This window comes from Sprattus sprattus, assembly GCF_963457725.1.
Source record: "Sprattus sprattus genome assembly, chromosome: 12".
Lineage (NCBI taxonomy): Eukaryota > Metazoa > Chordata > Actinopteri > Clupeiformes > Clupeidae > Sprattus > Sprattus sprattus.
In genome coordinates, this window is record NC_137910.1 from 10,376,985 (window position 1) to 10,393,710 (window position 16,726).

The 16,726-nt window shown below is 44.0% G+C and overlaps 1 protein-coding gene across 1 annotated transcript; it reads left to right on the forward strand.

The window, feature by feature from the left end:
- Positions 1-4,464: 4,464 nt before the first annotated feature.
- Positions 4,465-11,218, forward strand: myoz1a (myozenin 1a). The gene is made up of 6 exons (XM_080849209.1): positions 4,465-4,678; positions 6,029-6,125; positions 8,856-9,043; positions 9,196-9,442; positions 9,878-10,049; positions 10,232-11,218. Exons 2-6 carry the CDS (start codon positions 6,038-6,040, stop codon positions 10,467-10,469), a joined length of 933 nt encoding a protein of 310 aa, XP_080705335.1. The 5' UTR covers positions 4,465-4,678; positions 6,029-6,037; the 3' UTR covers positions 10,470-11,218.
- The last annotated feature ends 5,508 nt before the right edge of the window (positions 11,219-16,726 follow it).

The window sequence follows — 16,726 nt, forward strand, 5'->3', positions numbered from 1 at the left end:
GGCTAAATGTGTGGAAGTGCACATCTATTGTGAGAAAACTGAAATATGTCAGGAAATACATATGGCCATAGTAGCAAAATGCTACAGGGAATAGGCCATTGTTGACCATTTGGACGGCTAGTATAAAAAGGACCATTTACCCCTGAATGCTCACATTTCCCACATAACACACTTTCAAAACTCCCATTAAAGCTGGTTACTAACGGCCAAGTAATTTATGTTAGAATATAGTGAGCGCCGAAATGCTAGCATAATGGCCCAGGCGAGTCTTAACTACAAATTCTAAATGGTTTATTAGTAGCCAGAGGGCCTAGGTTAGCTCTTCAAATTTTGAAAATATCAAAATATCAGGTGTCCAAGCGTATTTCCCTCCTGAACTGGACTTACCTCTGCTTTTTCAGATGATGTAATTTCTTATATCAAGGCACTAGTCTAACATTTGGAAAAGTAATCAAAGCGATGTATCGTGATGAAGCCGACCTATAAACAAGATGTTCTTCTGAAATGGTCGGTTTGAAGAAAGATTGGGTTGCAGCTGCAACCCATGAATATACCGCACGGTGGCGATATTGCTCAAATAATTGGGGCGCGTGGAGTAGGAGACAGGTTTTACTTTGACGTCTTGCCTCATATGAAGCACCACTATACATCACAATACTTAAGGGGTGGAAAATGAAAAGGGACAGGGAATTGCACACAGAGACTTTAAAACATGCACACATATCACAGGCCTGAAAAGGAAACAGAAATACACACTAACATTAACACAAACACGTTCTAAAATGGAACATTAGACACTGAATTAAACACTAGGCTACTTCACAGACTTACACGCGCAGCATTATGGGGCGAACTATAAATCACACTACATTTGTGGATGCACACAAGGCAATCAACACAAAAGTCGCTTTTTAACAGCAGGAACTCACTGTTTCCATCATGAAATACGAACCTTTCATATTTAGCTTTTTTTGGTCAACCAGGAGCACAACAATAATACCATATCCAAGCAACACCAACATTAGGCCATTAAACCAGAGATTTTCTAGATAAAATTAGGATTAACTCAAGGTCAACTCGACAGTTGCAGTTGCACACTCGATGACAATCCAACTTTTTTTTTTTTTTTAAAGGTTAGGTTTCTTAGGTTTAACTGTGTTTATTGACTTCAATTCACTCACTTACATTTTAACTTATTCACCTAAATGAGCGAATTAATGCACCATTGCCTTTTTTAATACACTTCCACATCTGAAAGAATAAATCTTGCTGGTTTAAAAAAAATGGCGCCTCTTGTTGTCTTCCACTTACGTGGCATTTAACCAATAGTGTTGAAGCCCCCCCTGCAGGGTTTGAGGGCTGCTCCTCAGTACCTAAAGTCTTGGCGATTCTTAAGTGGTTGCCCGAGCGAGCCATTGACCAGCTGGGGGACTCCTGTCACTATTAGGCGCTGCAGTAGCAACCTGCAGCGCAGTCACCTATGGAGCCACTACATCGTTTGGAGCCTCACTACACTGGCAGTGCAGCTGTGCAGAGACTCTACCAGCTGGGTGGAATGCCACGGCTTCAATGCCCAGAAGTAGCCTAGCTTAGCCCCCCCACCTAGCCAGCAGATCCACCCCAATGCATGAGTCCTGGATGCCGGCCAGGCAGAACAGGTTGTGGATGCTTGGCTGGCGATTGTCACCTGCAGCGACTTCTTTCCTCTCATCTGCGCACATTCCCATGCCTATGCAGAGCTTGGTGGCTGCCAAGCCTTGCGGTCTTGGTTCTTCCAACCCAGGTAACATTTCTGGATGGACAAAGGAGATGCTGGACCTCGTATACACCCAAGCCCAACACGGGATGCCTTGTAGGTTGCAGTCAATGTAAAGTCTATGGTAGGGTGAGCATATTTGAGTTTGTGAAAAAGAGGACACTTTGTCACAGGGGAGGGGGCGTGGTAGTGTGTAGTTCACTAGTCAGAGCTCGCGCAAGAAGGTGGAACGTAAGGGAGATACCCTTTCCAAAACTTGTAAGGGCGTAAAATGTAGTTTGTGAAAGACCCAGAGAAACACAAATATCTAAAGAGGCAAAATCCCGGACAATTTTGGAATCCCTGCCAGACACCTTTAGTCTATGGGCCTGGCCCAGCGTGTCGAGCCACCGCTGTGGCTCAGGTGCTGGGTTGTGAGGCGCTGGTGCCTAATGACATGTGGTGTGCCCTGGATTCCCACATTGGTAGTAGGCTGTCCTGTTGCCCTCAGGGGGTTCCCTCCTGGGGGGCGGTCCTGAAGCTCTTAGTGCGGCAGCCTCCTCCGTCCATTGCTGGCGTGTTGGACTGCCTGGTCCCTGGTCCTGCAGCGGCATTCCCGGTTCCCAGACCAGTAGTGTCCAGTTGCCTCCCAGTTGGCCTGGGCCAGGAGCGCTGGCTCCATCGGCTGCTCCTTTCCCAGGGTGGGGACAAGGGCAGGTCTAACCCCCCCTCTTGGAACATCACTCTTCAGATGTGCCCCCTCCCACTGCAGCTGGTCAATGAGATCCTCCATGTCTTCAAGCATGGGTATCTTCTAATCCCAATGAGATCCTCCATGTCTTCAAGCATGGGTATCTTCTAATCCCAATGAGATCCTCCATGTCTTCAAGCATGGGTATCTTCTAATCCCAAAGAGATCCTCCATGTCTTCAAGTATGGGCATCTTCTAATCCCACTTCTGACACCAATGTAGCGGATGAAGCAGGAGAATGGCTTCTCGTTGGCGTCTTGCCGTCTATTAAACAATACGACATTCAGACAACTGATACAGAAGAGTAGAATTACACATGTCACACAGATTCTAAAGGTCAACAGAAATACATGCTTACATTAACACAAGCTAGATAACACAAGTACTTTCTAAAATGGAACACCAGACACTGAATTAAACACTAACATTCTCACAGGCACACACACATACACAGCATTATGAGGCCAACTATTATACACACAACGTTTGCGGAAGGGCATATCATACCATATCATAAAAGTGACACAAAAAGCGGAGCTGTCATGGCCCTATGTTGACTTAAGGTTCAGCAGATCACTGCCCTACCCAACTTCTCTATGCGCTCCACCCTACATTTAAGGGCTATAATATCCACAGTTTTCTTGGTCGTCTAGGGTTGTCTCTATTTGTTTTCTATGTGTGCAACTTGGTTGAAAAAAAACAATTAATGTTATTGGCCCATGTCTCAGCTCAGTCTTCTCTGTGTGTGTTTGTGTGTGTGTGTGTGTGTGTTTGTGTCTGTCTTCTCTGAGGCCGTGGCTTGGTATTTCTTGTGGCTGCAGACAAGAATAATGTCAGCAAGAGGTGTGAGTAGATATGATGTCAGTGACTTGCGTTTCAGTGATTTTGGTGTTTTTTCAAAAAAATTAAAAAAAATTTGGTATGCTTATATTCGGCTATATCGTGTTCAAATCACTCAACCTTCCACTGCTTGGGAACAGTTTGCACATCGTCTTGGACACTGATGATCGTAGCTTGCAGATATGTTTTAACTTATTATTATGATAGCGTTATTAATGTAGAGAATCTACATTTAGTATTTTTTTCTAACATATTCTTATCTGCAACTAATAGGCCTACATGTTTTATATACATGTATACTTTTCAAAGCTTTGTAAATAAATGGCAAGTACAGGTATACAATAAAGCTCATATTGGTGCTTCATATTGATGCATTCATGTTAATTTCACAAAATTGTTCGATCATTCAAGATAACACACTTTTCTTTGAGTGGAAAATATCTTGTTACTTCACTTAATTCTTGCTCATGCTCACTTCTCTCAGTCATATAGTGGACGGCTATGCAGCATGTCTAGTGTGAGAATGTTATGACAAGAAGTGTCGACAGGCACGGGCAATCCTCAACTGCTGAGCCACAACATGCATCCACCTGATGGCTCTGACCCGTTGGCAAGAACGAGGAATGACTGACGTCCAGCTTGTGAAAATGACAGCCTCATAAATGAGAAGGTGAAAATCTGACCAGCAGCAGGACCAAACTCACTAGAGGGGATGTTAAAGGGGGGTGTTTAAAAAATGGCGCTTGTTGTTGTCTTCCACTTACGTGGCATTTAACCAATAGTGTTGAAGCCCCCCCTGCAGGGTTTGAGGGCTGCCCCTCAGTACCTAAAGTCTTGGCGATTCTGAAGTGGCCGCCCGAGCGAGCCATGGACCAACTGGGGGACTCCTGTCACTATTAGGCGCTGCAGTAGCAACCTGCAGCGCCTTATAGTGACGGGGGGGGGGGTCAATCTCTTATAGTCTCACATACAAACACCCCCTCATCCACCCCAGGGCTATCTGATGTCAACTGTGGCCCAGTCTCTCCCCTGTCCTCCCTCTGAGCTATAAATAGGCCACTAAGCATCTGCAAGAAAGATATTGGTCCCTTGATATTCCCATCAGCACTTTGTGCCCTACAGAACACATTCAGCCCCCCAACCCAAACCCCGACTTCAACCCCCTCCCCCCTCAAAGATTTGCCATCCCCTGCCACTCGCTGGATATCGCACTCCCCAAGATCTTGGTCCCGACACAGGTTAAACTCAGCCTGGGATTTATAAAGCTTTGGCTCAAATTGTTTTAAAGCTTTGCCTCTCTTCCTGGTTGTAATTTAAGAACCTCTGCTTGAGAGTAGGACTCCCAAACCTGGGTAAGTTGTTTGTGATGAAGACTTTTCAAACTAACAAAACTGCATGTGTTGTTTGGCAATAAATGGCAAACAGTAGGACTAGCCACAGTTGGTCCACGTCCCTGTTGAAATTAAAAGCCAACACAGATATTGCATTGCTGATTGGTTAAAACAAAAACAAAAAAAAAACTCACAACTTATTGTTTATCTGGCAACTTGAAAGGTAATTTTCCAATGCACCAGAACGATGGAAGTGCTACTAATATTGATTTATAAATGTCCCGTGTCCAGAGAGAATGTGCTGACCGCTCCTCTCTGATCGACTGCAGTTTTTATATGGTGTGCAAAGCCAGGGACATCCAGCTGGTGGGAAACCTGAGCTCTGTGCTCCTTTGCCTGTGGTTGTTTAAGGTGGGGGGTTCACAGGTCCCTACTTCGATCACACCCTCATCTATCCACTCACAACTTTGAGGGGGATTCCATATTTCTCACTTGAATTCTCAGCATGTTTATGTGCACATAGTTGTGAGTGTGGGTGTGTTTCTGTGTGGGAGTGTTTGTGTATGTTGGTGACGCCATATTTGTCGCTAAAAGGTCTTGCTCCAAAATGGGGCTTTAAAAATAGCTGCAGTAGATTGTGTTACAGTCAAGTCGATGCAATTAGATGTACGCCATTAAAAGAGCCTTGAAGGAACTGTAGATACACACATAAGTACAGTGCAGGGGAAGACTTGGGCAAAATATGTGGAGTGGAGGTGGAGGCATACAAGGTGGAGGTGGAGGTGGAGGTGAAGGTGGAGGTTTACAATGTGGAGGTCACACCGTATGGGACTTCAATGAGTAAATCCCTCAAAGCAAACTTTACTAAACTTTAGATTGTGAATTCACAAAAAACACTAAATCTAACTTTCTGACTGTATTGATCATCCCATATGTGTTCTTTAGCTTTCCTCGGTAGGAATAGGAGCGGGGAGAGGTTGAATATGGCCCCATCATTCGGTGGAGACAGCATTTTCAGGACCCAAACAGAGCTAAAAATTACTGCAGACCAATGTTTACACTTGGCAGACATCTGGGTGTCCTGGGAATTTGAGGAATGTAGGGTCAGAGAGGTGTCTACTTAGGGGGTGATCTTGCGCATGGGATCAAAAGCTTGAATGCCATGGTTTCACTTTCCAGTGCTCAATCGATCATGCAATGCACATGTCAGCCAGTAGGGGGAAGCACCTCACCTTTCACGAAGAACATCCCCCAATCTAAACTGTCACATACCAGTGGCTTTTTCTTCCTCCATTGGAATGTCTTTGAGTGCTTTGAAACTTGTCGATGTAATGAAAGCCTCCATCTGTCTGTCTTCATTTCTGTCTTCAGTCTGCAGTCATGCCTCTCTCTGGAACTCCAGCGCCTCCAAACAAGCGGAGAAAGCCTTCCAAGATCATCACCGACCTGTCTCACGTGTCTCAGAATGGTACCGCGGCCACACACAAGCATTCCCACGAGAGCGAACCTTTCTCATACTGACCCAGCCTAGTTCTGCCATTGCATGAAGCATAAACACAGCTCGTCACACATGCAGCTATTTACATCAATATAAGTGGCTCTAAAAGTAATTTACTGCAAACATTCTCCCAAATTGTGTCACTCTGTTTACTTCATTAAAATCACTTATGACTTGGCAGGTATAAGGTCTCTCACGTAGATGAGATATAGACCAGCAAAGGCACAAACACACTTGAATGGAGAGTTACACTGAGTAGGTGGCTAAGTCAGCGCAGGGGCAGAAGTCTTAGGGAAGTGAGGGGAAGACATCTGTTCTTCCTGTTGTGGCAGAAGTCTTGGGATGCGGAGCGAAGAGGCCGAGCCAATCCCAGCAGGCAGCCAGCTGGTCCGAGGGCTGGCCGCTCTGGTGACTGCCTGCTCGGGTCACACCCTGGAGAACACAGAGGAGGGTGAAAAAGAGGGAGAGAGAGAGAGATAGATAGAGAGAGATAAAGAGAGATAGAGTGAGAGAGACAGAGAGAAAGAGAGAGTGAGAGAGAGACAGAGAAAGAGAGAGAATTACTATTTTTAGCCCAATTATTCTGTTCATTTTAGACTTTGTCAAAATTTCAGGCCCCTTGTCATAGAAGTTACACTTGGCTGCGCTTAACATGGGCTAATGAGTGCGAGCCTGTCACACAGACAAACATTTATCCTGTGGATTTCACAGCAGAAATGCCATCTGTCTTCTGTAATTATCACTGTGATTGTCAACTGCCCCACCCTCCAGAGGCCTAGTCGTGGGGTCCCTACTTCACTGAAATGTAATTGCACCACGATCCCAAGGGAAGGAAACTATTAATTAACAGTCTTTTGCATCACTGTAACAGTTTCTGTGGAAGCCTGTGCGCTGTCAGTGAGGGGTGTGTGTGTGGGGTGTGTGTGTGTGTGTGTATTCTGCTGAGGCTTAAAGACAGGAAAGGCATTTTTTCAGTGAAGCGACAAGCTCTGTTAACACTAACGTTAAAATAACCTTTGCCACATACAATCACATGTTCAGGTTGGGTATAATATAGCAGAATCACCTCCTGTGATGCTGAAAATATGCCCTTTAATTGTGAACTTTCACAAAACCAGTGGTGACACATAATAACCATATCATTGCAGGGAAACAAATAGTGCGTGACTCATATAATGTGTTTAATTAAATCCCTACTTTAAAAAATAAATAATCCAGATTAACCCATTCATGCTGGCTATAAGATCTGCTTAATGTAATCAGTGTCAGTGCAACAAAACATGAGGGTGTTTTACACAGACTATGCTTATAATCAAATTAGAAACAAGCCAGCGAATAATACTCTTTCCTCTTACAGTCTCTACTGCAGGTCAAAGCAGATTTACATGAGCAGAAGTGTGCCAGGGAGGTCATTTGTACAGCTGCTATTTCCTCTCTGGCCTCCGTTGTGAACTACAGATATGCCTCTATTGAATGTGGCAATGAGGAAGCATAGTATCTCTCACAAAGACACTGTTTACCCCATCATTTGGAAATCCCCTGGCCCTTTCAACAGCAGCGACTCAAGTGAGCTCTGACAGATCACAATGCAATGGCCATAGAGCCCTGGCGCGGCTAGCCCTAGTGTAAACAACAACAGGCTAGCCCTAGAGTAAACAACAGGCTAGCCCTAGAGAAAACAACAACAAAAAGCTGTACAAAGCACTTGGCAAATAAAACATACACTACAGTATGCAAAAATGTGGAGGTGTATCCTGTTCATGAATATTCATAAGTAATGCTTTCATCTACTGCTGAGGGACTGAAGCAATTAAAGAACCTCCTTTGCCTGTGTCAGGCTTAAGTGTTTGAGACCCGACAATCCCAGGGAGTGTGGATGCCATGTGAGTTTTGGAAGATGGATCGTAGTATTGAAACAGGGGAGACAACACAGATGTGAGAATAATTCAACCTCCTGATGCAGAATTCAGGCCTAACCTCATGCTGCGTGGGTAGCTCTGCAGCTGGCTGTGCTCCCAACAGCCACATTACCGAGATACAACCGACTCTCATCCTGCACTTTTTAACCTTGCACTTGAAAGGAGGTTCCACTGTGATAAATGAAGAATCACGTGGCCTAGATTCGGAGCGTAGACATCAATGCATCATGTGCATGAGAGAACGAGCTGTGTAGCAGTTACAGGTACAAGTTTAGATGTGAAGAGGTCAGAACATTTACTCAGGGGATAACACTTGTCACCGACAGCATATGAACACAGCAACACACAAAGAACCACACAAACAAGTATTTACAAGGGACAATCCTACTTTAGAAGTGTATTGTGATATTTTGTGAAGTCTTGTGTCACATCATATAGGAGCCAACATTTACTTTTCCTCACCTTTTTCATCACTCGTACTTAAAGTGTGTGTGCGCGTGTGTGTGTGATGTGAAGAGATTCCCTTAAAGTGTAACAAAACCAAATGCTGACACTCCTCTGTGTGGCACTGAGACGTTCCTGATTCTTTATAAAGTAGTATTTATATCATTATAATTCATTGCTTGATGTTTTTAAAGGTTTCTCCCAAAGGGAAGTTAAAATAGACATGAATCCCAAAATATCACATAACCTGGTGTCAAAACATGTCATTTTACTAAATCGTGAGGTCCATGGACTTCACTTACGTCTTACTGTTGACACCTCCTCTCCCCCTCCACAGAGTTTGAGGGAGAGCCAGAGGCATCTGAGTTTGACCTGGGCCCAAAGATCCGGGCGCCCAGGGACGTCATGCTGGAGGAGCTGAACCTGATGAAGAACAAAGGCTCACAGATGTTCAAGATGAGGCAGGCGCGAGTGGCCAAGTTTATCTACGAGAACAACCCTGATGTCTTCAGCATTGGCTCTATGGTAAGCCATCACAATGCTCTTTAGAGCCCTAGAGACACTGATATCAGTGACATATACAGTGTGTGTGTGTATATATATATATATATACGTGTGTATATATAGTTGAACATTACAGTAGCCACATTTGACAAGATTACTGTTTCCTTACCCAGGAGGACTTTGAGAAGCTCGTACCAAGCCTCGGGGGGGAGATGATAGATGTTGGTGGTCGCCTCGTCAGTAGACAGATGGTTAGCCTGGCAGGTTCGGAGGGTGCACCTGTGCCCCCTCCCAAACCGGGAAGCCATGGCAAGGGGGGCATGGCAGGAGGTGCAGGAGGAGCAGGAGGTGCAGGAGGAGCAGGAGGAGCAGGAGGTGCAGGAGGAGCAGGAGGAGCTGGAGGCGCAAAAGGAGCTGGTGGTGAACACACTGCTTGTTTGTGGCTACTAAGGCTTGGTTCAGTGTCATAACACTATCTACACTGTACATAACTGTATTGTATTGTACTGTTTTGTCTGTACATATTGTCTGTAATTATTGTAAATATAAGAGCTGCAAGATACCAGAATTTCCCCACGGGATTTATAAAGTATCTATCTATCTATCTATCTATCTATCTATCTATCTATCTATCTATCTATCTATCTATCTATCTATCTATCTATCTATCTATCTATTTACCTATCTATCTATCTATCTATCTATTTACCTATCTATATATCTATCTATCTATCTATCTATTTACCTATCTATCTATCTATCTATCTATCTATCTATCTATCTATCTATCTATCTATCTATCTATCTATCTATCTATCTATCTATTTACCTATCTATAAATCCGTTTGCACACAGGTGCAGGTGGGAAAGCAGATAAGAGTGCAGGGAAACGAGAGTATCTAAAGTTGTACGTCTCCCCATGGGAGAAGGCCATGAATGGCAACAAGGATCTGATATCAACCCTGACATCTCACATGCCTGTCCCAAAAATTCACCAAGATCTGCCCAAATTCAAGAGCTTCAACAGGTGGGATCAATCAGTCTTAACACTATGTTTTTGATTTTTGTGTTGTCTAACCCATCTTCAGCTTAGCCACTCTCTCTCGCTCTCCCTCTCTCTCTCTCTCTCTCTCGCTCCCTCTCTCTCACAGTGTGTGTCTCTCACTCTATATTAACCCCCCCCCCCCCCCCCCCCCCTCCCATTTTTAGGTCTGCAATTCCCTTTGGTGGCTTTGAGAAAGCATCCAGGCTCATGACCTTCGCGATTCCAAAGCCCGAGGTGATCTCGGAAGAGCCTGAACCAGATGTGATGTACCAACAACACATCGCCACACGGCCCTCCTTCAACCGCACCCCCATCGGCTGGGTGACCAGTGGCGAGTCCAGCAGCATCCACCTGGAGCTGGACGACGCCATACCTTTGGATGGGGAGACAGACGACCTGTGAGGGAGACACACAGACATGCGCACACAAATACTGAGACACCCTAACCCCCCCCCCCCCCCAACTTCAGTACTCCAAATCATTCATAGCTTTGAATGAAGGATGTACTATTCTGATCTTTCCTACACACAAGCAGACACATGCAGGAAACGTATCATATGTTGACACTCTAATATTGCCTAAGGTCAGGGGTCATCAGGTCCGCAGTCAGGGAAATTAAAAAAACCTCATGTATCGCCTACACGAGTGGTCTATTTTATTTGTATCAATTTGCTTAAGGCTTTATAGTAGAGAATTAACTATCTACAGATTTACCTATTTACTCTATTATTTTTTCCAAAGAGCTGAATTTGAAACCGGAAATTAAAACATTGGAAATGTTATATCTTATCCCCTTTCCTGTATCTCACAAGAACTTTTGCATGGCTTATGCATAACTTTTGAAATTTAGTTAGAGTGAGAGGTGAATGTTTTCTTACCCTTTTGTCTTGTCATACTGTTGCACTTAAAGGTTAGGCATGGTTGAAACTAATTATGTTCCTTACAGACAGCCACCTGTACTTATTTATCTACTTGCTTTTGTAATGTTAAGGCTTTCAGCAGCACAACACATCAACTCATCTCTAGTTACAACATGTAGATACACATTAGAGGCTCTTAGCCTCAAAAAGAATGACCCTGTGTTCTTTGACACAGTCAGTTGCCTCTTTGTATGTCCTTGCTGCCATTAAATAAACATTTTCAAAGTGTAACAGTTTTGTTTTATTCTGTTCAGTTCACTGAACATTCAAAATGATAAGATGTACGTCATCTGTGGCGGGTGTGTATGCATGGGCGCGCGTATGCGTCTGTGTAGAGCCTACCCTAGAAGTTGTTAGGCTGTATTGCAAGGGAGGGAATGAAGACACTCTCCACACACCCTCTGAATCAATCCCATATGTAAAGAATTGCCGGTGAAATAGTGATAAGACTGAAAAGTTCTAAATATCATCGACATTCTCAAATTACTGATTTGACAATGTAGCAGAAAAATTCCGACAGCCCTACTCCTCTACATTTGTTCTCCTGATGTCGCACTAGTACCTGAAGGAAAACATCGCGAGAATTGGTTGCCTTGGCTGCAGCACAGAGTGACGCTAGGGGATGTTTGAGGTTTAGCGGCAGAGAAATCAGCCGAAAATTTGCCTGACTAACGGAGGGAAACGACTCTGGGCCCGAGAAGGTGAGTTAAAGAACAGCATCTTTAGGGTACTTTTTCATGTATTATTTATACATTATGATGACAGGAGAACGGTAGAGCGGCAGCTAATTTTGTTTAGACTTGGAGAAGTTATTGTAGCTAGCTACGCACATGCACATGTCTACAAGAAATTCAGAGTGACGTTCACCTTAAGGATGCATCACCCCATCTACCGTTGGAAGGACTGATGCTAGCATTATTTCGCGTGTGCCGATCAGCGAACATGACTGTTAGTTTCTTTTCAGTACACTGAAATATGGGCCAACATAATCTTAAAGGTACCAGTTTGCAAGTTTGTTACCATCAAGCTGTTGAATTCAAAAAGAGTAAACTAGCCAACGTTAGTATGTTGAGGACAGCCGAAAGCCCATTTAACCTGCTGACAAAGCATTCGCATCCCGTTGCTAGCTGTCTAATGAGTACCAATTTAATCGGTGCTTTGTTGAAAGCGAACTAACCACAACAGGGTCCAGTTTCCCTCCCTTTACAAATGTTGGGTTATTTAGTTTTCAGTCTGGATTACGATTTCTGCCCACTGCAGCAGCAGAGGGTGTCGTTGGTTGACACCACAGCACCCATGTGTTCGCTGAGTCTGAACTATTGATATGCCAGCTGGAAGCGCTTGCTGGGTCTTCTTCTCCGTCCGTAGTAGATCAGTTTTATGTTGCCTTCTAGGCAACGTTTGTCTGGGAAAGAATAGGAGACGCGTTCATGACATGTTTCATCAAACACCAACTGTCTGCAGAATACTGGATGCGAAGCTATTGATAATCTTGTAACGGGAATTCGGCTATCGTAGCGCATGAAATAGTTGAAACAACTGATGATCTCGGACTGAATAATCTAGCTTCAGGGGTAATTACACGTATTGCCTGCCTGCCTTTTAATGCTGCATTTTGCATGTCGGTAGGTCAAGTTGCTACGCAGTCAATAAGATTAGGACACTTTGAAGTGTCATATTCTCTGTACCTGATTCTCTTGCTATTTGGTGATTTCTGATTTACAAAACATTTTCCCTTTTATGCAACACGTTTTCCAATTAGTTTTAAAGCCACACCCTGCCAGGATTCAGGATGGGTGATTACTGTAGGGATGGAATTTTATCTCCACACTCGAAATGCTAAAAAAGGAATTGGCACACTTTAGCGGGGTCTAAAACGGGATGGTGGAATATCGGTGGAATAATGCAGCAGTGGGCCAGCAGAAGTTTTGCAGAAACTTCACTTCTCTTGGCGTTCGTTGGGCTTTAAAATTTAAAAACCTTTTTAGAATTGAGGAAGCACTTCTCCCCACGCGAGCGCAACTAAATCCATCAAGCGGAAGCATACCTGCCCAATTCTGCTGTCAATCAGATATGACGTAATGGATTGCGTAAACAAACGTGTGTTCAAGACTTATTTTTTTTTTTTTTTTCATTAGTGGCCTAATGGGGTACCTATTCAGCACTATGGGGATAGTTCTAAATCAGAGGGGTGGGGATATTGCCTGTTTTGATGTCACTATTTTCTCTCTCTTTCGCTCTCTCTCTCTCTCTCTCTCTCCTCCCTCTTTCTCAGAGATTAGCTGAGAAAAAAAATAAATGTGAGTCCTGGCATGCATGCCAAATTAGAGGAGGATTGTTATGTAAAAATTGAGATGAATAAATTAACATACTGATGGTCACTTCTGGCGGAGTGCTTGAAGGCAGGCGTTCCCATGCATTCATCAAGGCTGAGCAGAGGAGTGGGGAGGTGTTGCGGGGAGGATGGTTGGTAACGCACTGACTCGAGGTAGTGAAGAACCAGGAACAAGGCTAATTGGCTCTAGGCAAAATGCATGCTGGGACATTTTTCCAGACTCAGGCTGTGGAGAATGCTCATGAAGCTCATCTCAGGCTCTCAAATGAAGTTCGCTCTGCAGGGAGACTTTTAGCCGACAACAGAACATGTATTTTCTTGAATAATCGGAATGTTTCTTTTTGTTTAGAGGAGTTTCTCTCTAGATGGGCAGTATGTTCCAAAGCGATTAGCATGTCGTCTTACTGCTTCGTAAAGCTGACTGAAATTGTCAGCGGTGGGGTAAAATACATAATTCATTGAGCCATTGAGTGATGATTTCAGGGTGTTGTGAAAGGTCAGGGCACGTTCACCTGTGGGACTGGATGGGAACGTGAGGTGACAGAAGTGTTAAGATATAGACCGCATCGCGTCATAAAAAGAGGTACATTTAAAAGTTTAACAGGCCTCAATTTCCATTGATAAAGATGAAGATGTCTTCCAGTTCAGTTGCTGCCCGGGTAACCCATAACCTGGTTTCCTCCTGCCAGTTTCTGATTAGACCCTTTACTACCTTAGCCTTTTTCTGGCGCATAGATGGGCAGGGAGAGCTCCGGCTTCTCACTCTCTTCTCATTATATGTGTGCCTTTCTTGAGCTGCATTCTGAGGAGAGAGAGAAAGATACACAGAGAGAGATACACAGAGAAAGATACACACAGAGACATGCAAAGAGGAGAGATACACAGAGAGAGATACATAGAGAGAGATACAAGAGAGAGATACATAGAGAGAGATACATAGAGAGAGAGATAGAAGAGAAGTGGAAAGAACGAGAGACAGGTAGGCAGGGGTTGTAGTGATGTCATTTTGCAGAGAGAAATTGCACAGGAAATGAGTCCTGCACATGGGGAATTGGATGGTTTCTGGTAGGATGATTACCTTGTAATGGGAAGGTGGGCGGGTGGTTGGTCGCTTGGCTATGGCTAAAAAGGTGCACTGTAGCCTATGAGTCATACCCCACTGCCTGAAACTGTAATGGCTTCGAACAGGTTTGCAGTGAGTGGGTGACGTCACCTTCTCATTCTCTGTGGCCTTTGTGTTTGAGATGTGAGGTGCCGGTGTGATCCTGCTCTTATTTATAGTGTAGCCGAGTCTACCAAGGCGGCAGTGCTGAACAGATTGCACTCGATTCCACAGGGTCCTCTAAACTACTGAATGTGAGAGATGGCATTTGTGGGGAGTTTTTGGTTCAGCTAATAATGTTCTGCAATGAAAGCATAAAATTGTGAGGAAATTATGTAATTACTAAAATTATAGTTGTTAACAGGTTAAAATATCTGGCTGTGTTATTTCAGTGAAACCCTTGATGAACAAAGACACGGGGTTGTACATTCTGCTGGGCCCAATAAAGGCTAGGCCTATTGAACGGCTGGATCAAACGACAGGAACAGTGAAGGCTTACAATGTTGTGACAAAGGCATGACACTTGAATGCTGGAGTTGATCATTTTTTGACACATATTGTTTCCCTACCAACACAGACACTCGGCGTGGTCAGGGCTATTCATGGAGCTAAGAATTGTAGAAAACAGGTTGGATACCATCTGCTCATTCTATTCTTATGTTAGAACACATCAAAAGCAGTACAGAGAGATTTACCTGTGGAATTGTGTGGAGAAGAGAAGAAATGCTCAACATACTATAGCTGCAGAATATATGTCAGCCTTTACGTATGGGATCATGTGTGCAAGGCAAGCCGTTCACATCCTCATCCCATACAATGATAATAGGGTTCTGTTATCGAACACATGGGAGTAATACAGTGCTACTGGACCATGCGGTAATGCAAACTGACATGTTTTGACCTATAGGATCATTATTAGATGTCCGTGGGCGTTTTCTCTGACTGGTTTTGTCAGAACGTGAGGTTCTGAATATAGAATAGCGGTTGATACATCAGCTTAATTACCAGTCATGCAGTGGGTACATACGTAAAATGACCAGATACAGTTGGTACATTCAGAGAAGTGCCCTCTTAATATCCTGTCCTCTGTGAATTCACCCTGAGCAGTGACCGATTGGCTGTGTAGTGTAGTGTAATTAGGAAGCTCTCGTGTGCTGTGCAGAGGTTAAGTTGAAGCCTCATGCCATCTAGTCTGATTTAGTTTTTGGCAACATTTTCCTTTTGATGAGTCTTACGTTAAGATAAGGTTTCTAAAACAAAAGGGTTGAACCTTCTGTAAGTTTTGCCTGTTGCATACCTGTAGTCCAAGTAAACACGCTCTAGACCTGATTGCTGTTAGCATACTAGAAACATTGCTTGACAGACCGTGTGAATGAATCGTGAATTAGTCACATGAATTAGTAACACATAAAGATACAGCCACAAAGGGGAGAACTGCATCGTATGATGGGAAATGGTTTAGAAAAAGGACAAAAACAAGTGGGACATTGGTCAGACCTAATTTACTGGCAGTGTGGAATCCATTCCTGAAAGTCATGTGAGCTTCTGTTCCGGAACCAGACAGGATTCCACAGTGGTGAGTAGTCGTTGTGTGAGGGTCAGTTAGGGCTGAACGAGGATGATTGGCTGATGGTTCGCAACTGAGTTCTTCTGTCAACCCCACCCCTTGGTTTTGGGGCCAGTCTCTGACCCTCTGACCCGCAGCCGTCTAATAGGTCAGGGGAGGTCGGCTGGAAATTAATATGGCAAATTGGAATCCATAACATGGATGATGACCGTTTGTATTCAAATTTGTAGCTGACCTGTAGAATTTGATTTCAGGACCGTTAAATCAATGAAACTGTCTCATATTTTGAAGTGTTTCCAGCAGTACAGCCTGCTTCCCTCTCCAGTGCTTATTCTAAACTCATTTTAAGAAAGCCCAGGCCCAACCAACAACAAAAGCACCCCTGGTAGATGAGAGGAACATGTTGTATAATAACCTCAAAGGGTCTTTGATGCTGATTTGGGAACAGTGTTTGGTACAGAGAGCATTGTTCTGTCCCTGTCAACAAAGAACTGGGACACTTCCTGATTGCACTCTTTCATGATAGATGGACATTTCTCAGAAGTGTTGTAAAAAACGCTAATGTGAATGTGACTGGAGATGTGATAGTAGAGCCAAACATTAATAACAGCCTAATGGTGGCCATCTCCTGTGTTTGTTTAGTGATCTCTTTGACTATCTCTTTTTTCTCTTTGTTTAGGCTAACAGTTCCTCTTGGTCAGCACTGAGGTAGAGAAGTTGTTGCCTCCTTTTTTT